The sequence below is a fragment of the Rhea pennata genome, chromosome 3 (assembly GCF_028389875.1).
Source record: "Rhea pennata isolate bPtePen1 chromosome 3, bPtePen1.pri, whole genome shotgun sequence".
Classification (NCBI taxonomy): Eukaryota; Metazoa; Chordata; class Aves; order Rheiformes; family Rheidae; genus Rhea; species Rhea pennata.
Window position 1 is genome coordinate 59,078,662 of NC_084665.1, and position 19,862 is coordinate 59,098,523.

Genomic DNA, 19,862 nt, shown 5'->3' on the forward strand with positions numbered 1-19,862 from the left:
TCATAGGCTCAAATCTCCTAAAAGCTGAAAATCATACGAACGGTAGTGAAAACTGGACTCAGATATCCTCGGCACTCTTGGGCTTGATTGATTGATTGATTGGTTGATTTCCACAGCACAAGCCAAACTGTGTGTTAGTGCCAGAAAATCTGTCATGACATGACAAATCTTTCTTCAGCCACTGTTCCACAGGCGTCAAGCTGAATAGCACTTTGGCACAAGCAGGTGGGAAAAGGCAGTGAGTGGCGAGGGGGGAGCCAAGATGCTGATGTCCTGAAGCAATCCATCTCTTTAGCAGCTCTGAGGAGATATCAAGCTGCTTTACCCTGTGGAGGGGATTCTGTCATTGCTTTCTCTCCTCCTGGTATCCTCAGGAGCAGCTGTCCCTGAATACACTGTGCATGCTGCACCAGGGCAGAATCGAGATCATTTTCTAAAGTTAACTAGATTTAGGTTGCTATCTCCTTCTAAGGAGCTACTGTCAGCATCTTACATATGGCTGAATTAGAATGAGGCTTGTGTAAATCCAAATCCCCTCTGAGCATATATTTATTCTTCAATTTAGGAAGATTGCAGTTCTGATCTTTCTTTGCATTCCAATTTCCTTTGCAGAATATTTTGCTTGAAATAGGCCTATTTTCTACAGTTAGCTTCTGCTTTTAGACTGATGAAAGTTTCTTATCTTAACAATATTAGACACACATTTGGTTTGTGAAGCTTCAGAAACATTTACCAAACATTTGCTAATATATTATGTTTATGCTGACTTGCTTGTGCTATCACAGATGGATAAAAATGTCAGTAAATACATGAGCCTCCATCTGTTCTTCAAAATTAAATGAACTTTCAAACTTTAAAATATTAAGGATCAAATCCTAATACTAGTAAAGCTTGGCCCAGAAAACCCAGTGCTCTTCTTTGTGTTAATGATGATTCTACCACTGGCACGTAAACTAAGTTAACTGACTAGGTGCAATGTAAGATGTTACTCCATTTTTCACATTAGACTTCTGTTTTGTTGTGGGGAGAAAAAAACTACCTCATACCTCTGAAAATAGAAACATTTATCAGTTTACATGAAGATAGGCTCAAGTTATAATGTCAAAAGTTTTTTTTCAAACTAGAGTTCTTGGCTAAAAATTTTACTTAAAATATTTTATATGTTGAACAGCTGCTTAGTATGTTGGACTGGCCTATACAGCCTTTAGTGTTTCCATCTCAATTTTGCTGTAGGTCAGTAATACTTTAGTGACTACCTCTCCGCAGAAACTTGCTAAAATATGTGCAGGATATGGCTTACTGCTTTTTCTTAGAGGAGTGTATAATCTTGATTTACTTCACATGTTCCACAAGGCAACGACCTACAGCAAAGTTGCTTCTCTGTGGCAATGACCCATGGAAACCTGCTCCTGCTGTGTAAGGCACCTGCACCTGCTCCAGAAGTGCGCAAGACCCTGTGCAGGGGACTGTCCAGGTAGATGACACGAGGTTGTAAAGAGGATAAGAGGAAGATAGGAAGATAAGAGGTTGTGGATGAGGCTGGAAACAGGGTTTGTTGGGCTGTTTTTAGACCAGGGGAGATCTGCTTAGTTTAGAGTAGGGCTCCACAGTGACCCAGGCAGGCTCTCATGAACTATAACAGGTTAATTTTAGCTAAACTTCCTTTAGTCGATTTTACATTAAACTGTGTTTTTGCACATTTTATTTCTGTAGTTCTTTTGGCTTGCTGGTAGCATTTTTACTTCCTGCACTCACATCTTATTCTTTAGAAACAGCTGCGGGAAAAATTACAGAGGAGTGGCTCACTGCGTTTAATTAGTATGCCTGAGACTCCATTCATGTCATGCCTCTGCACCTTGCAGTGTCATTTATGTAGAAGAAATGTGCTCCTCTCTTTAGAATAACAGGATTTCATACCTGCTTCACGGGGAGGTGCAGGAGGTGGTCAAGCCCGCTGCCTCTGAAGTCCTGGGATTAGACTTGTGTTGAATTGTATCTGAGACATATTTGTATTCTGGCTCAAGGAGAGGGCAAACTTCCAGGAATTATTAGGCTAAAATTGACAGTCTGGCACAGTGTCACAGAAGGGCCCAAGCCCAGAGATTGGCAAGTCAGACTGTGATGCCCCAGGAGAGTTGTGTAAACAAGCATGCACAGAGCCACCTGTCCCCATCTTGCCCTGAAGAATGAAACATCCACAAAACTCCGGTAAAATGCCTTGCTCTGTCTGCATTATAAAGCAGAGTGAGTCTGCTAAATATCATACCCCTTAGGAAGGCAGGCTTCTCCCCTCTGATTTTTTAACTTTAAAGATCATCCCTTTTGCTTTAAAGGGAAAAGAAATGCTTTCCTTGAGTATTATTTAATAAGTATTGTTAACATAACTTAGCAAAGTATGAAAAAAAATACTTGACAAGCTATTTATTTTTAGAGTGTCTTCTGCTTGTTTTTCCAAATTCCAAGAATTTAAATTTCTTATTTTAAGTAGCTAAGGAAACCTTGAGAGGCCCGTTTTTCAGGACAAAGTGTTTAAGTTTCTGTCCCAAACTCACCCCACAGTGCATTGCAATGAGAAAAGGAACGGGTTTGCCAGGGAGCTTTCGCTCACAGCCTCAAAACGTAGAATTAGCGGGTTCAGAGACAAGATGCTCTGAAGAGAGAGTCTCTGGAATACCACTTTTTGTAGCATGTGTAATATAGTGAATTTTATCCAGCTTTAAATTTTACCTGTCAGACAGTGGAGCTGCTTTCCTAAGGAAGCACCAGTGCTGACCATTGCACTATGATTACCTGGGGCAAAGCAAGTGATACTGACCCATACAGGTATGAAGCCCTGTGCTGGCTAAGCCCACTAACACTTAAAATAAATTCTTCTCCAAGAAAGAGAGAGAATGTTTTCATCTTCAATCTCTGTTACAGTTACTGAGAATGATAAAAATTAAAGGAACCTTCTAAGATTCTTCAAAGCATAAAATGGCACAGAATAGAATATCTTTTTTTCTGCTAAATATATTAAAAAATATTAGCTTCTATTTCAGTAAAATATGGTACAGTTCCCTGTACTTCCATATGTTACTCTAGAGTACAGTAATTGCCAGCGTACTTATCCATATTTGCTTTTCCCAGGTCTGATGTTTTGGAAAAGTAGAATGCAGAGAGCTGAGTACATCTGTTTGAAATATGTTGTTTTACATGTTCAGGGAGGCAAAGAATAAAAAAAGTCTATAAATTAAAAAAATAGTCTCAAAAGCCAAAAATAGTTTTTTCATAATGAGTGCTTTTTGTTTCAAAGATAAAGATTTTTTTTCTGTCTGCAGAAAGGTTTACAAAAAACCTGGAGCTTCACTGAGTCTTTTAATACAAGACTACCTCTAGTCTACTTCTAGTGTAAAAGTTCTGCTGTGGACAGCCATGGGAAACAGAATATGAATTTTATTTTCCACATATTTCAGAACATGTGGCTGTAATTTACTACATTAAATTGTTTTCTATTTCCATCCCTTCTTTGTTACTCTCCCCTCCAAACTTTCTACCATAGTTAAATAAGATAAAACTGTCATGACTGTAGCCCCTAGGAGTGACCTTGTGTAGAGTCATGCAAAATTTAGACATACTTTTTCCATGGCAAGCTAATACTGAATGTGTTAGAAAACAATTATTCATCTCAAAGTACTAGAGAGGTGGGAAGAGGGAAAAAAAAAGATTCATTTAGAGCACCACGCCCCACATTTGCAAACTTATATCCAATTCAGATATTTCAGCCAGCTGCTGATCAGGCTGCAGAAAATTTACATTCTGTCCTGTCCTGAACAAATTAACCCTAGCGATGCTATCTCTGTCTGTATGCTGGGATGAGGAAAACGCTGAACACCATAAGAGGTAAAATATTAACATAATTTAAAACTGCTTTTTAGGACCAAATCTGTCATCTCATATTAATGGCACAAGTGACAGGAATATCTTTTTATAGGCCCAAGCCAACTGCTAACCCCGTGCAAGGAAAATGTTCCCTTTAATAAAGACAAATATTTGTGTAACAAGGTCAGCAGGAAGAAGTTTCAGACTTCACTCACAGCAGTCCTAGGCAAGTTATAAGAACTAGAGGGGAGAGGGTTCTTGCCAACAGCAACTCTTGTTTACTGCCAAGCTGGCAAACGCCCTATCTTCCCTGGAATCTCTTGGGTGTGGGAAACTAGTCATAGCAGGGTCACATCAAATCAAATGGCAGGCATAATTTTTGTCCATGGTACAGCTTGGAGCTGCTGGACATGCAAGTACCTTCCCCTCTTCCACGGGGCAGGAATTCTCTGGGAGTCTTCAGTGGCTGATTTAATGGTGCCCTTTAAGGAAAAGACCTTCTAGCTTGGACATGTGAACCAAGTTACAGAACAGAGTAAAGCTGTGTGTTCAGCTTAACCTATCCCAAGGAAGACTTTTCAAGTTTTGCAGATTCACGTGCTGCTGGGATGTCCTGCAGGGCAAGTGTTAGATGTCTTCTGAGCTTTCTGGTTGTAGTGAAAAAAAGAGGGATTATCAGGCATTAGGGTGTCCCAGAGGTTTAAAATACACTCTAGCATCTTATGAGGGGAAGAGAGGATGAAAAGATCCTTCTCCAGCACTGTTTGAGAGACATGAAAGGAAACAAAATAAAATTGGCAGAATAGCCAACCTCCCTGTATTAGAGTTTTTTTTTTTTTTTTTTTTTTTTTTTAATGTGATTTAGAAGTATTTGCATTAACAGGCCAGAGAATGACTGGATTTATTTCTACACAGAAGCTGAGCTAATGGATTGTTAAAGAAGGTGGTTAGGTTGATCCCCTTAGTCCATGAAACAGTATGTTCCCTTTCTTGCATCTCCAGGTGGATCTCAAAATGGTAAAGCCAAAGTGCTAAATACTAATAGCCCAGCTCTCTGGAGACACTCTCACTGAGGAAATTAAAGACTATCACACTGGGAGTCTTACTGCTTTTCAATTCTCAGGCTACTCAAATCATTTAAATTATATCTAGTGAGAAAGTTCTTTCTTCTGTCCTCTATGAGAGTGATGTTTTGTGGGAGTCTAAGATATGGAATAGAAATTCAGTCTGGCACCTTAGGCACCTGACTTGTGCCTAAATGTTACACGTGTTAGTGAAGCAGTCTTCCTGAGGTAAGCACCTAAGAGCTGTATCTGATCAACAGAGAGAGGAAGATGCTTTAGAAGACCTCTGGAGGGAGATCTTATCCACCTCTGAAGCAGGCAGACAAGCTTTTCCTGTGGGGAAACACTTTTCTCCGCAAAGGAGGACTGCTTCCTTGGATACTGATGCTTCGGCACCATTTCAGGGCCTAAGCTAGATGGACAACATCTAGGCCATACTTATTCCAAAAAAAATGGCCAACTTAAGGAGGCAGTTTATTCTTCACTTCTTCCAATTTGAGCAAACCTTGGTAGTCAGCTCTGCTTTGTCCTTGTAAGCTGAGCAGTTAATGGTCCTTAAAATCATCTGTGCTGGTGGAAACATGCTTCAAAACTTTTTTTTTTTTTTTTTTTTTTTTTTTTTTTTTTTTACCTTTAAGAAGGAATTATCAGAGAAAAAAATCTTTATATTAGGATTTATTGAATAAGTTTTGGATACCACCTGTTGCTGCTAATAAGTCTCTATTAGTCAAGGTACTGTTTCCCCAAACAAAAGTGTGAATATTTGCCTGTGCTGTTATGCAAACAGAAGAATTAATGCCTATTCTGATTTTTAACAAAAGGTAGAGCAAAAGTAAACAAACATCATAGGATTCACAAAAAATATTTTTAGAATTGTAATGCATTGTTTAGAGATATGAACAATGAACAATGAACTAGCTCTTCAAACAGATAGAAGTGATAGTTTCTGTTAAAAGCTACATAACCCCATCTTTCAAGATAAGCAAGCTGTAGGTCTTTTTTTTCTGAGAGTAGTGAGGAAGCTGAGGCCCTGAGAAGTTAGTGATATAAGAGTTGTCTACAATCACACAGGCTTGTAGAAGAACAGAAAAAAAGTCTGCTAATCTTGATACTGGCAGTTAAAGCACTATCCTCACCATTAATGAAGTGAGCAACTTTTCCAAAGAGGTGTTTGTGAGAAAATTATGCTACTCCAAACACAAAAACTTACAAAACTAGGGAAAGCAAGTAATTACACTAAGGCCAGAGGAGTCAATACGATTATCTAATATGCCTTACTATTATAAGGCCCTAGAGAATTATCTGCCTAGAATCATCTATATAATGAGTGACTGGACAAGTTTATTATGTAGATTTTAAAAATTATTTTGTAATTTTTTTAGTGTCAACAATTGAGGCAAGAGCAGTAATTTGTATTTCACCTAGACAGTTTAAATTTGCCAGACAAATTTGGCATCAGAACAAATTATAAATTAACTCAGATTCTGAAAGGTGTTATATTGACTTTTTCAAAGTTTGGTCCCATCTCTCCTCCATCACTTGGAGCTTCAACTATACAATCACAAAAGACAGAGCTCAGAGACTTATTAGATAATCTGTTCTGTATTTTTGATTTTAGAGGATACAAATAATGTCACTACCCCCTTTGACCCAGGTTTCTAACTTAATACATGAAAATACTTAAATAGATGTGATTTCTCTATGCTCAGTCTAATCTACCAAGACAACAACAACAATAACAACGACAATAACCTCTCTACACCTTATTCAACACCACAATGCCAGGATATAAACAGTAAAAAACAATTACTAAAGCAGCTGAAGGAGCATCCTACATTTTAAAGCAATAATTGCTCAAATATAGATTAAATTGGCCTAGGCTGTACAAGCATATAGTGGTATTGCATATCACTGTGGAGGCACTCCCAGAATCACAGAACCTTTTAAAGCTTCAAAACAGAATATATTTGTCAAATAAGTGCTCTTGAGCTATGGTATACTTAAAAAATAAAATCTTTAAGTTTTATAAATTAGACTGATACTTTTACGGGCATTCATGTTCTAGTATGCAAGGGAAAAAAACAACCCTAGCTATTCATGCACAATGATGGGCTTTATTTCCACGCAGTAAAGAGATCTTGCAGTCATGATGGATATGAAAATATCATCTCAGATATGGTTAAAATGCAAGCAGAATGCTAGAAATTGGTAAAAAATCAAGAGAAAACAGAAAACATTGGTATGCCACTGTATAAGCCCACAATGCACCCAAGTCTTGACTACTGCAACAGTCTGGTTACACATCTCAAACTGGAGGTAGTACAGTAGGCAAGGAAAATAGATAAATACAAGGTAGGTAGATAGACAGAAGAGTGGTGAGGATAAACCAGGGTCTGGATCAGTTTCTGTCTAACAGAGATTAAATAGATGAGACTGTGGAAGAAAGCACAACTGAAAGGGCATATGAGAGAGCTTTATAAAAAAAAGATGGTCGTTCTTGGAAAAGTTATTTGCTGTTCCTCACAATCAAAAGAATAAGAAAGCATCAAATGAAATTCTCAGATAGTAGTTTAAAACAAATAAAAGGGAGTAATATTTCAAAAAGTGCACAATTAAGTTATATAATTTATTGCTATGGGAAACTAGATGCCAAAAGTTTAGGTGAGTTCAGGAAGTCACTTCATAAAATGGTCAGGCATATTAATGAGTGAAAATTCCATCAAGGGCTTGTATAAAACACACAGATATAACTTCTGGGTCAGGAAATCCCTAAGCTGCAGATTGCCAGAAGTTGTGAGAAGTATTGCTGAGGGAAGGACTAGGATATGGATGCCCAGTTATTTTATCCTTTCTTTGTAGCATCTGCTACAGGTCACATCCAAAGCTAAGATACAGAGCTAAATGGACCTTTAGTCTGTAATAGGATAGCTGCTCTACTTAATGCCCTTTTCACAAAGCAGAAGTCAGCAGTGGCAAAAAACAAACAAACAAACAAACAAACAAAAAACAAAAAACAAAAAAAAAACCCAAAGAAACCCCAAAACTCCCTTCTCTTTCCATTTAAGACACTTTCCTTTTCTGCATGGAATGAACACATTGCAAAGTGTCTTTGTGGAATCATGACCACTCACTCATCCTTCTTCCAAATATCCTCTGCCTCCAGGTGAAATTGGAAGCAACAGATCCAGCAGGTCCATCCTGGTGCTACTTATGCCTCCAGGATGTGGCAAGGCAGAATAACGGAAAAAGCTGCTCCTTCTGGTGTTTGGTGCATACAGGCTGATGTGTATTTCTAGATATATTGAGGGCAAACGGTGTTCAATTTTAGATTGAGGCCAAATGGCTGATTCAAGTAGAAAGTAATACAAATGTATACAAGAGTGGTCACTCCAAAAAGACCTAACTGTGTATGTAACTGGACACAGAGACTCTGAGCAGTAATACTCTGAACAGTACTTTTCAACACTACTTGTGTTTATTAAAATAAGAAGTAAAGACTTCCTGGCTCTCAAGATGATGAGAATTTAAAAATTCAGAATTTATTTCTGAAAGCATTTTAAATTCTTTAACTTTCCAAAGCAACTCTTTGTTTAGGAAGAGACAAGTAGCCACAGTTCTCTAGCCTGTTTTCCACTAAAATTATGCTTTACCAATTAAAAGATGATATGGAATTTAACGCTTATGATCTCAGATTTGCAGCATGCATCTTACTTAACAACTAAGTAATAAAATGAGTGACCATATATTCATATTTATGATCATTTCTCTCTCTCCCTCCTGAAGGCAGGGAACAGCAAAAAAAAAAAAAAAAAAAAAAAAAAAAGTGGGAAAAATACTTTGAATGCAAAATATAAAATGTTCAATATCAAATCTTTCATCCACATATATTATTTTTATGAATTAAATTTTCTCATTTGGTTATGGTTTAAGTAAGGCAAAGATAGCTTGAATTTGCCATTCTTTCCTCTTCCTCATCACAATATGCCCAACCAAATCAGGGAACGTTTAGAAAAGTTTTCGTTTGAAATGTGAAAATGTGCCTCTTGGGAGAAATCGTCTCCCAGAAGTTTGCATTTTCCCAGTGGCTGGCCCTTTCCATTCTCGCTGTTTACCTGCGTCGCATACGGAACCAAGCAGACTACATGACATACCATGAGCAGCTGCAGCAACAGCACCAACAAAAGCAACATGTGTTGTTGGGCCTTTGGTTTCCAGGTGCTTGAGACACAGCTGATGTTCCTTCGTTTTGTGGCTGCTGCCTCTTTCTCATTTCAGCTACTTCAGTGCCCAAGCGGCTATAAGAACACAGACATAAGAGATGTACAGAATTACTACAGACAATCATAAAGTACATTCACATTTCTACAGTAATCTCTAATTCCACTAATTCTCCCAGTTTATGGCAACAAAAGCACATGACCAGTGACTGTGCTGGCTAAATAATAGTTCTATTGTGGTCAAAACAGTCTCTGGAAGACCACATTTAGTGACAAGCTTATGCCACAGTGCCTTAGAATCACAGCTATTCTTATCACTTTGACTGGACTAAAAGAACTGTTTATTACCCTTCTGAACAGCAAGCTCCACAGCTTGTGTAGCACTTGGTAGAGACTGAGTTGTTAATTACCATATGACTATCAGAGCTTTTTCCATTGCACTACAAATATAGCAAGTGGTTATGCACTTTAAATATGAGCTGGAAAGTGATCTTTTTACTTTAAGTAAGTAGTGACTTCACTGGTCAATGTTGGACCAATGAAACTGAATTAAGAGATATAAAAGTCAGGGCCAATAATTGCTGTATGCTAGCATTGAGCCAAGATTATCATAAATATCGTAACGGGGAGTTATGTTACTTGAGAGTTATTTTCTGTAAATTCAAGGAATAATAAATATGTGATTCCAAAATATTTTGGGACTATTTTCTGGCCACAGCTGATTTTCTTTTGCTCATTGCCAGTCTTTCCTAGATTTTATTAGGCCAAGAATTTTTGTTTTTCCAAGAACTTTCAATATGCAGCTGAAAGTAATATTCTATGCATTACTTAAAGTTCTCAGAAGAAGAAAAGCATTCATTGCTAAGTTATTTAGGAAGGTTTAGAAGTCAGGATTCTTCTAATGGTGCACATCTCCTTTGTACAAAAACTTCCAGTTTCCCAGAGTAACGATTATTACAAGCATATGTAAATTAAAATGAATTTAGGACTTTTGCCTTTGAAAAATGTCTAAACAGCTTGTAGTGGAAAGCAGCCCAGTGGGTAGAAAAGGGCCTAGTGTGCAGCATGCCCTCTGCTCCGCACCCTCCTGGGCATCACGCTGCTGCCAGGAGTGCTGAGGAAAGGCAGGCTCTGGTTCATTTGCAACCTGGATACTAAATACACCGATACCAGAGAGACAGTTGTACCCAGCTGATATGCATTCAAGCTGCAGCTGTGAAAGTTTGGATTTACGTAGCCTTTAAAACTCCTGAAGCTCTTCTCCTGTAACAGTATCTTCATACATAGTTTATGCGCAACCACATATAACAAGAATATTAAGCTTCAGCACTCAAATTCATGCTGCAAATATCAGGGTCAATGATCATTTCAGCTTCTTGTGTGGCTAGCTAACTTTTCTGGTTTCTTCAGTATACACACTCACTGAACAGAATCAGTTTCTGAAGTGTTTGATCAAGTTAAAGAACGATCAACCATTTTATGCTCGTTTTAAGTGGAATGATCTAGATTTAAGGGGACTCATCCCCCACCACTTCCTGCAGTAGCTGCGGTAGCTCAGCGAGGCTTTCGGAAGTTAATTACCTGTGATGAGGGCACCTAACAATGTTGCTGATACTACTTTTCACAGTATTTGCTGAACTCTTGAAGATTAAAATGCCTTCTTAAAAAAAATTAAAATATTCATTTTTCTATAAACTGTAAACACATGTGGTTAACACTGGATACTTTGACATAGCTGAGAGAACGCCCTTATTTTTGCAAGAGAAAGGAAAAGCACTGCAGCACAGTGCATAGCTCGAACAGTGACAGTGTGGAGTCACTTTCTCCAAATTACAGTCCTGCACTTTGCTGACTATGCTTGATGCGGTTAAATTATTTCATAGATAGCTGTGTCATGCTGTGAATGGTACTTGCTTCAGCAGGTGCCGTGACTGTGGGTAAAGGTTTCGAAGCCAGCTATTGTCCCCGGCTATTGCTGCTGTGACAGACAGAGATTCTAGAAACATTTGTACGTAACCACAAAATTTAACAGTCTCAGAAACCAGTGAGCTTACTCATATTTAGGTGTTTGTAGAACCAGAATTTTAGTATTTCAGGAAACACTGAGCTGTTATGCTGTCTGTTGAATTTTACAGAATGAAAACAACCTATGGGTTCCACCTGAGTATCCTAAAACCATGCATTTCTTGCACTATTTTAGCTACATCTATAAAATGTACTATTACCATTATTAAAAAAAGGCTAGAATCTGTTGTACTGTAAATATAATGTGGCAGGATAATGGTCATACATACAGATATAATGAAGACCTTTGGTGACTTCGTTGTAGTTTCACAATAGCTTTAAGCCAGTGTAAGCTGTCACTGTACCTCAAAGAAATGATTCTCTCTCTTTTCTCCCCCGACAGTCCACAGCCACCCATTCCCATACCTGCACTGCCCTGCCTCTGCTCTGCTGGCAGCAGCATCTGTGCAGGTACTTGGTGAATTGGATAAGCGAACTGACATCATTTAAAACTAATCCAGAGGATTAAAAAAAGAAATAGGTTTTAGCTGGGTTCAAATCCCAGTCTGGTTGGCTCTGGAATGTACAGGCAGGAGAGGGGAGAGCAGGGATACTTTTTTCGGTTCCTGCTTAAACTGGCATGAAGTGATGATGAAGGTGATGGGAGTTGCTCAGCTGTGTGAAGGTAAAATTTCTTGCTGCAATTCTCAACACAGAGCACAGTGCATATCCTGGGGCAGTCAGAGGCATGATTTCACTGGAGCAGTCCACGTCATCCTCAGCCCTGCCCAAAAACTTTTACCACTCCAAATCTCCTGGCCGTGCACCTTTTGTCTTGGACAGCAATGGCCAACCATTTCAGAGGTTTGCAAGTCTGGCAGCATAGAATATACATCAAAAGGAGCTGTGGGGAACGTTGGTCTGCACTGTAGAGCATTTCAGGAGCATGGTTTCCTTCAAGGATGCTGGAGCCTACAGGCTATCCAGTCTTCAGAGTGGCACTACTCCCTTTTGTGTGCTCTGGCTGTGCTCTGGAGTATACGGAGGGACTTAGCCCATTCCTTTCCTGGCAATGTATTCTTTGGAGGAGGAAGAAAAGAACAATCCTTAATTGCAGGTGTAGTTATATTTATCTAGGCTATACTTGATGGGGAGAAAAAAAAACTGTTTACTTATTTGTGGGGATAGTTTGCATCTAGTCTTAATGCAATGTTTGGCTAATTGAGGTGAAAATACATTTATATTTAATATGATGCTAGAATAGCACTATAGGGACTTATGTTTTGAAATGAGTTGATAGTATGGATAGAACACACATGCCGTGTGGTGGAACTATACTTATCTTCCCAAGATAGCGAGCAAAGATCTTATTGGCACAGTGGGACAGAGCTCTATATAATCTGTTGTGGGTCCATATTCTGCCTTTTTCCACAACTGAAACCGGTTAGTGTGAATCTAGCTGTATGCAAACCGTTATCTAGTTTAGCATGATGGGCAACTTACTCAAAAAAAGTACAAGACTGAAAATCCAAGAAATGAGATGTTGTTTGCAGTAAATATGTGAACAATGATCACTCATCTGGCTTAACCATTGGTTGAAGTCAAAGTTACCAGTCCTTTTCTTTTGCTAGCATTAAATTCAATGGAGAATCTTCTAAGCTGAAGTCTACGAGAAATACAAAGTATACATCCTGTGGTGCAAAACAAAAATATGTTTACTGAAGCTGAAGTATGGTGTGTGGTAATTTTAGTTCCATGCTTACTTTGATTGGATTTCATGTTTCATTTGCAGATATCAGACACTGTCCTTGCAAAACTCTCATTGATTCCATGAAATTATTTAGGGTGTAGGAGCAGGATAATATTAACTCTTGGATGTATTTAGGGCCTGAACTGTAGACAGAGGATTTGTATTTGGTGTCTTGGTCCAAGGTATGACAAAAAATTTTAGAATCTTTAATTCAGCAAGTCAGTCTGATAAAATTATTTTGCTGGAACTAAGTGTAAAAGTTAGTACATAGCTATGAAGGAGTAGAATATTGTGAACTGACATTGAGCAGACCTTCTAGGATGGTGGTACAAGCTGTACCTACTACTGCCAAGATCTGAGTTTGCCCTTTAGCATTTTGCATGTTTTTAGTCTTCCTGAGATCTTTTAGCTTGGCAGTAATACTGAGTGGTGAAGGAGTTGGTCTTTTTCCAACAGAAGTAATATCCTTGGTATTCTAGATGATGTCTCAGACAATCACACCACAGGTTTAAGGTCCTTCTGCCAATTTTGCATCTGGTTCTTTCCCTTCATTTGGGTTTACTAACAGTGTTATGATTTCTATTTGTGCTGGTAGGAAATAAGAATAATATTCTATTTGCTTGTCTGACTCATTCTCTTGGGGGTGGGTAGGTATTACGGCTCTGTGAGCAATCCTGTAATCATGGAAGGATTTCATCTTGCAGAACATCTGCTGTCTCACTCTGCAGCTGAGGAAAGGAAACTCATGGTAGATACAGCAACTGTTTATTACATTTGTTAAGAGATAAGTATTTCATATAAGCTGCAAAGCAAGAAAGTTCATACTGCTCTGTGTGTATCTTCAATTTTGTAATACTACAGGAATACGAAAACTGAAAGCCCTTATGAAAATCCTTAGAAATTTGGAGTAAGGCTTACTGTCAGTTATGGAACTCATAGCATAAAGGATTCTATTTCTATGTTTAGACAGTGTAATTACCACTTATTCCGCTGGGTACTCCGGAGTAATTATCAGAGAAATCCCCTTGTGCACAGAGGAGTATCTTGGAAAGAGAGCGCAGAAAGAAATAACTGAGGGAAGAAATGTTTGGTTTATTACACTTATATTGGAGCAGTCCTACTGAATGTTGACTATAGCCATTTCAAACTCCACGCACTTGCCTCTAGAAGAAAAAAAGGTAATTTCCAAGCTGTTCCACCTCCCTGTTCCTCTGCTCCCGACAGGATTTGTGCTTAGGTTTTAGAAACTTTTCTCCAGAAATTCCCAGGCTGCTGGACATGGCACAAAACACAGGCTACATCACTTCAGTGATTCTACTGATGTCTGTCCTCTGATGAAGCAAGACCACTTTTGTTTTTTTTTTTTGTTTTTTTGTTTTTTTGTTTTTTTGATTTTTTTTTTCCCTAGCCTCAAAAGCCTGACATAACTGGCCCAGAAATTACCTGGACTTTGCTTCTGGTAAAGTCTCTTGCTAGTTCAGGAGCTTCCCACTCCCCATGTAAGTATTTCTGTTCCCCTCTCAGGATCAAGAGGACATTCCCTGGGGCAACTCAGGCACTGGGAGGCCAGAGAAGTATCTTGAGATTCCAATAGGAGTTGAGAATTTTTTGTTGTATCTTCTGGAGCTATTACCAAACGTCTGTTTTGAAAGAAGGCTATCATATAAGAGGGTGCAGATAAACATGCATTTTTTTTCCTACAGAAGGCAAGTGGCATTATTTCTATTGTTGCAGGTAGGATACATAATGACTTAGCTTTCAGAGCAGAATCAGAGCAGAATCAGTTAAAGCAATCTGTCTTTTTTCAAACTTCTGCAATAGGAGAGAAAATCACCTTGTATCAGAAAGGAGCAGTCAATGACTTAAAGATATCAAGGGTGATTTACTCTGCAGGAAATAAATGCAGCCGTTAAAATACTTTATTTGGGTGATCAGTTCTTCTGTATTGTTTTGCTTCCTTTAAAGTTGCCCATAAAGGACCAAAGCCTCAACTGTGAAGCTAACATAAACTGAAAGCTTATACGAGTTTATACCAGCCCTAGATGTGGCTCTATTGATCTCTCATAACCTTACTTCATGTCTTCTCAGTCTTGACTGCCATTCACTAGATACATGGAATCCTAACAAGCTTGCTTTTTTTTTTTTTTTTTTTTTTTTTTTTTTTTTTTTTTAAGTTTAGGGATGTTGAAATCCTTCACGCCCTCAGCATTAAGGTAAACACTAATCATTTAAAACCCCATTCAGACTTTGTTGTATGAAATAAACATACAATGAGGAAGCTTTGTATGCTGTTCATGGCCTCACTCAGGAGTCAAGCCGTCCATCGTTTTAGATTTTCCAGACATTTGGAAAATCTGGGCATTAGTAAGAACAGAGTTATAATAACGCTTCCTTGATTTTTTAAATGGGTTGCTATGGGATAACTAGAGTGAGCTTTACAGGGTTTTGACTGGTTGTTATTAAAATTGAGATTCTCGGCCCTTCCCTGTGCAGGGAGTTGCCTAAAACAGTCAAGAGCAGAAGTTAGTGACAGAAATGTCCCTGAAATCTTACCTTTTCCATTGGAGTTAGGTGCTTTATTGGATTTTTAACATATAAGACAGCTTTTTAACACAAGACACTAAGCAGAAACCCTCTGAGAATGCCATAATGTGTTATTTCCAATAATCTGTCATATACTATCAGTTTTAAAACCATTTTTTCCTTTAAAGACAGATTTATTGGTGTACTAGAACAGTGCAATGCAGCTTGGATGCACTTGCCAGTTAAACTGTCTCACAGCTACTTGTGCTGCTCTGGGAAGGCAATGACAGCCCAAGCACAATGTCAGTCTTACTTGTGATGACTTCATTAATCTAAAGGAATGTGTTAAGGGAATGTGTACAGAGCAAATGAAGATAGATCAAGAGATTTTATCAAATGCCTGTGAACTTTTAAGATTTCCATAAATTCCTGGCAACACTGAGTAAGTAGTGAAATCAAGGGTGCCAAGGGCACCCTTTTAAGGCCTGCTGACCACCTTCAAAATTTTTATTAAAGAGCAATGACATTCATACTCTACAAAATACATTCATGGTCTGTCTATACAAGAGAAATCTTGATATGGGTACATTCTTTCTTATGCCACTGAGTCATGACAGCCATTCAATATTTCTGAAATGAATTCCTGTAAGGTAATAGAGAAGAATGAGTCTACCAGAAGTGTAATTAGGTGAGCTACCTTTGCTCTCCTAATGGCTCCATTTACTTATTTCAACCTGTCTGTAGTCTATTGCAGAACAATTGGAAACTATTGGTAACAATAGAACTTAATTGTGCCTTAATTGCTTTAAATATAGTCTACATGGAAAAATTCAATTAATTGCAGCAGTATGGAAAGTCTGGACTGATTGCATTGTTAAGAATCTGAGTTTTGGAAGGAAACAGCAATGCAAAAGGCAATTTTTTTTTTAAAAAACATTCTGGTTAATAGAAGTCATGCTAGTATTTGAATTTTAACTATAAATTTTAACAGATTTACTTAATTCAGTTTTGAACAGATTTTTGAGACAAATGAGAAGCTCTGAATATCTGAATTAAAAAGCAAAGCAGAAACTTTTTTTTATAATACATGAATACCTGATATTGAAGGACCATCCAGGCCAGTACAGTCTCTGAATTCAGCCAAAAAAGGTCATGCATACATTAGATCTTTTAATTTTAAAAGCCTAGCTGACAGCTATATCAAGCTGTATGAGCCACTGCTTTTTACTGTGATAGTCCTGTTCTGATTACCACGCAGGTAGAATCATACCATGGAAGCAATTTATTTCTCTATTAAATAGCTTGAAGCACTTAAGACACCCCACTGCCTACATTCCATTACTCTGCTTGTATAGAAGGCAGACTTCCTGTTGGTAGTAACCTTTGCAGTTTTATTGTTTGAATACTTTTTGGCTCAGAGAACAAGTTATTGCACCCACTGAATTTTTCTTTTGGGGGATTGGAGACTTGAGTATCTACAGCAAAACTTCTTGCTCTTCTATTAGTTACTGCAACTCAACAAAGAGCTTCAGGACATGTACGTTTCTTCTGCACCTATACCTTTCTCCTGTCCAGTCTTCTAATCTGCAGACATTCGACTCTTTCTAAAGCCTTTCAGAACAAACACTACCACTTTTAGCAGAAAGCGCACAGACATTAAGTGTTTTATTAGACACTGCCCTGTGAATGATCATGTAACTTGAAACTGTGCAATTTGGCCGAACATTACCAAAACCTTACCTTGTGTAACAGCGATATTATTTTTTTTGATTTTGCCAGACAGCCTGTGTGCTCATAAAGAATGTCTGAAATTTCTTTTTATTATTTTATGGTGAACTGAGTATCCTTAGGAAACCCTGCTTAAGTCTCTACATTATCAAGTAGATATGGATTCGTACTTCTAAATCAGACATTACTGTTCACTAACAAAACATTAAACCTGACAGTAATATATTATTGAAAAGTTTGGGTTGCCTGCATGAGGTTTTTAAGGAGCTGTACTAAAATTATGATTAAGAGCACTTTACAGCCTTTAGGAAAATTTTATAAAAAGCAAAAAGTAAAACTCATCAGGAAACCTTTTATCTTTTTCAAACATACTGGTTTTTATTTGTATATATTTGAAAAACATTTGAGAATCCCATTTTTTGCTACAGTAATCTGTCTATTGATTGTGGCTAGCATGGTTGCAGCTGACTTAGACACATGATGCACTATTCTGGACATAGCTGAAAAGCTGTTTTCCTCATTGGGGGAAATACAAAGCTTGACATATTGCTGGAAAATTAAAGAAATGTTTGTTAAAAGTCCATGACATTCCCCATAAAGAGGACACTCAGAAGACTCTTGAGAGCAGCACAGAAAGTTTTACTGTAGTTGTCAGTGTTGTAGCTTCTAAATAAGCTTTTCTGTGTTCAAAGCCAGTTTTCTGTGTGAAAAGTCAAATCTTGTTTTGAGTTATGATCTTGCGAACTGCACAGATTCTGTGCAATTTCAGCAGAAATTTAAGAAAAATCATAAGAATAAGGCCAGTGCAAGACTTTGCAGCTAACATAAGGGAAAAAGATTTGCATGTGCAATGCAAGAATCAGAACAAGCTTTAATGTTGGTGAACTGCTTTCACTGCACATAAGGCCTCACTGGCAAATTTCCAGCTGTGGAAATGGCAGCAAATTTGCATAAATGACTACAGCATTTAATTATAGAAATGCACACAAATTTCATTTAATGTGCACGTGCTACTACAGATTGAAAAGCAAAGGAAAGTATTAGGAAAATTGTTCTGGTGTAAAACAGATTTTCTGAAACGACCTTTCACATGATTTTACTTTCTGAAGTGACAGAATCTACATACTCCACTGTAAAATGAAGGCTTGAATCCTCTGCTTCTGAGGCACTTTCTTTTTTCAGATTTACACCAGAAGTAGAAGTCCCAGCTCTGGACAGGAGTAGCCTTTTGTTATAAAGGCCTTTTGAAGTGAGTGAAGATTTGATTATCATGCTGATTTTAAGTTCACTGTGTTTCTGACTGATTTCTGAGGTATCCTCCAAGAGCATCTGTGTGCACTCTAGTCTTCCTTCCCTCAGCCACCCTCAAAAGTACCAAAAAAAGGTAAAGTAAACAAAATCAGGAGACCAGTATTGCAGGAAAAAGGTACTTGATTAACAGGGTAAGAAAGAGGAAGGAGAGGAGCAGAAGGTGCAATGAGGGAGAAATAGATTTAGGAAGGCAGAGTCTTTCTGGACAGTTTGGGATAGTCAGAAAAGGTTAGTGTAAGTAGCAACATTTGGCTAGGCTTGATCTAGAAACAAGAGAGGAGGAGAACATACTGCAACAGCTGCTTCCACTAGTAAAGGCAAGGGGACGGATTGCCCAGATATCATGCTTTGCTTGCTTGACAGTGTCTATGAACTTCGTGACAGTAGAACTGAAGCAATAGTTACTTTTCACAGAAAGCACTCCAACTGTATACACACAGGTCAGATCTCTGTGCCTCTTCCTAAGTCAGTGTGGAATCTCTTCTTCCTTCCTACAAGCTATGATAATTCTGTCAAACTCCTAGCAAGCTGCTGTAGATTTTCATCTGCTATTTCTGCTCCTCTAGTAAATGCTGTGCTTGCTGACTTAAGGGGTGGTAGAAGAAGCTAGTGTCTACACTGTGCAAGGGATATGCCAACTCCCACGATGTTAACCTTTTGAACCATAGTGGTAATATCCTTGACCTTTGGTAGTGCACTGCTAGGGCCAAGGTTCTTGCTTCCCCCTTGTTATTGTCTCCACCCATTCACTGCCATACTACTGCTGGGAAACACATTTGTCTCATTTCTTCTGACTTATTCCTTAGTACTTAATTGAGGGTTTTCAAGAGTTTCCCCAGGATTTGTATAGCCCATCAGTATTTGACACTTTCTACTACACTCCACAATCGCCTTTGATTTTCTCTCTTCTGCTCTCATCCTGAATCTGTAGCTGCTTTCTGCGACTTACAGCCCATTGCAGCCTGGGCTTTTGGTCTCTTGCCCTTGCTGAGGGTGACCATCTGCTCACCTGTATAATAGGTTCATATTTATGCCACTTTTATTCCTTAATATTCTTGTAATGGCTTCAGGCATTTCTCTATGCGTTTGACTCTCACTGGCAGGTCTCTAGCTGTCAGTCTCTGTTCAGTGTTAAAATTTAGTACCTGATAAAATAGAAAGGATGATTAAGCATGACATAAGAGGGATCCCTTACATCTATTCTTTAACATCTGTCAATCTCTTGTTTATCTTTACTTCTGACTAGATCTTTCTGTTGTTTTGTGACTGTTTAGGTAAAGATGATTTGTGCTCAGATTTGGTACTATGCTGCAGGTGAAATTTATTGTAGCATATGGAAAATACTGTGTACTTAGCAAAGAACAAGCTTCTAATCATGGTTTTCTAGAAGTCATACAAGAATATCTA

General features: G+C 38.2%; 1 protein-coding gene across 1 annotated transcript in view; it reads right to left on the reverse strand.

The window, feature by feature from the left end:
- The window catches only part of RGS17 (regulator of G protein signaling 17), a 74,607-nt gene that overhangs the window by 18,064 nt on the left and 36,681 nt on the right, over positions 1-19,862 (reverse strand). The window contains exon 2 of the mRNA XM_062573733.1: positions 9,074-9,217. Within this exon, the coding sequence (XP_062429717.1) occupies positions 9,074-9,192 (119 nt within the window). The 5' untranslated portion in view covers positions 9,193-9,217. The remainder of the gene's footprint in view (positions 1-9,073; positions 9,218-19,862) is intronic.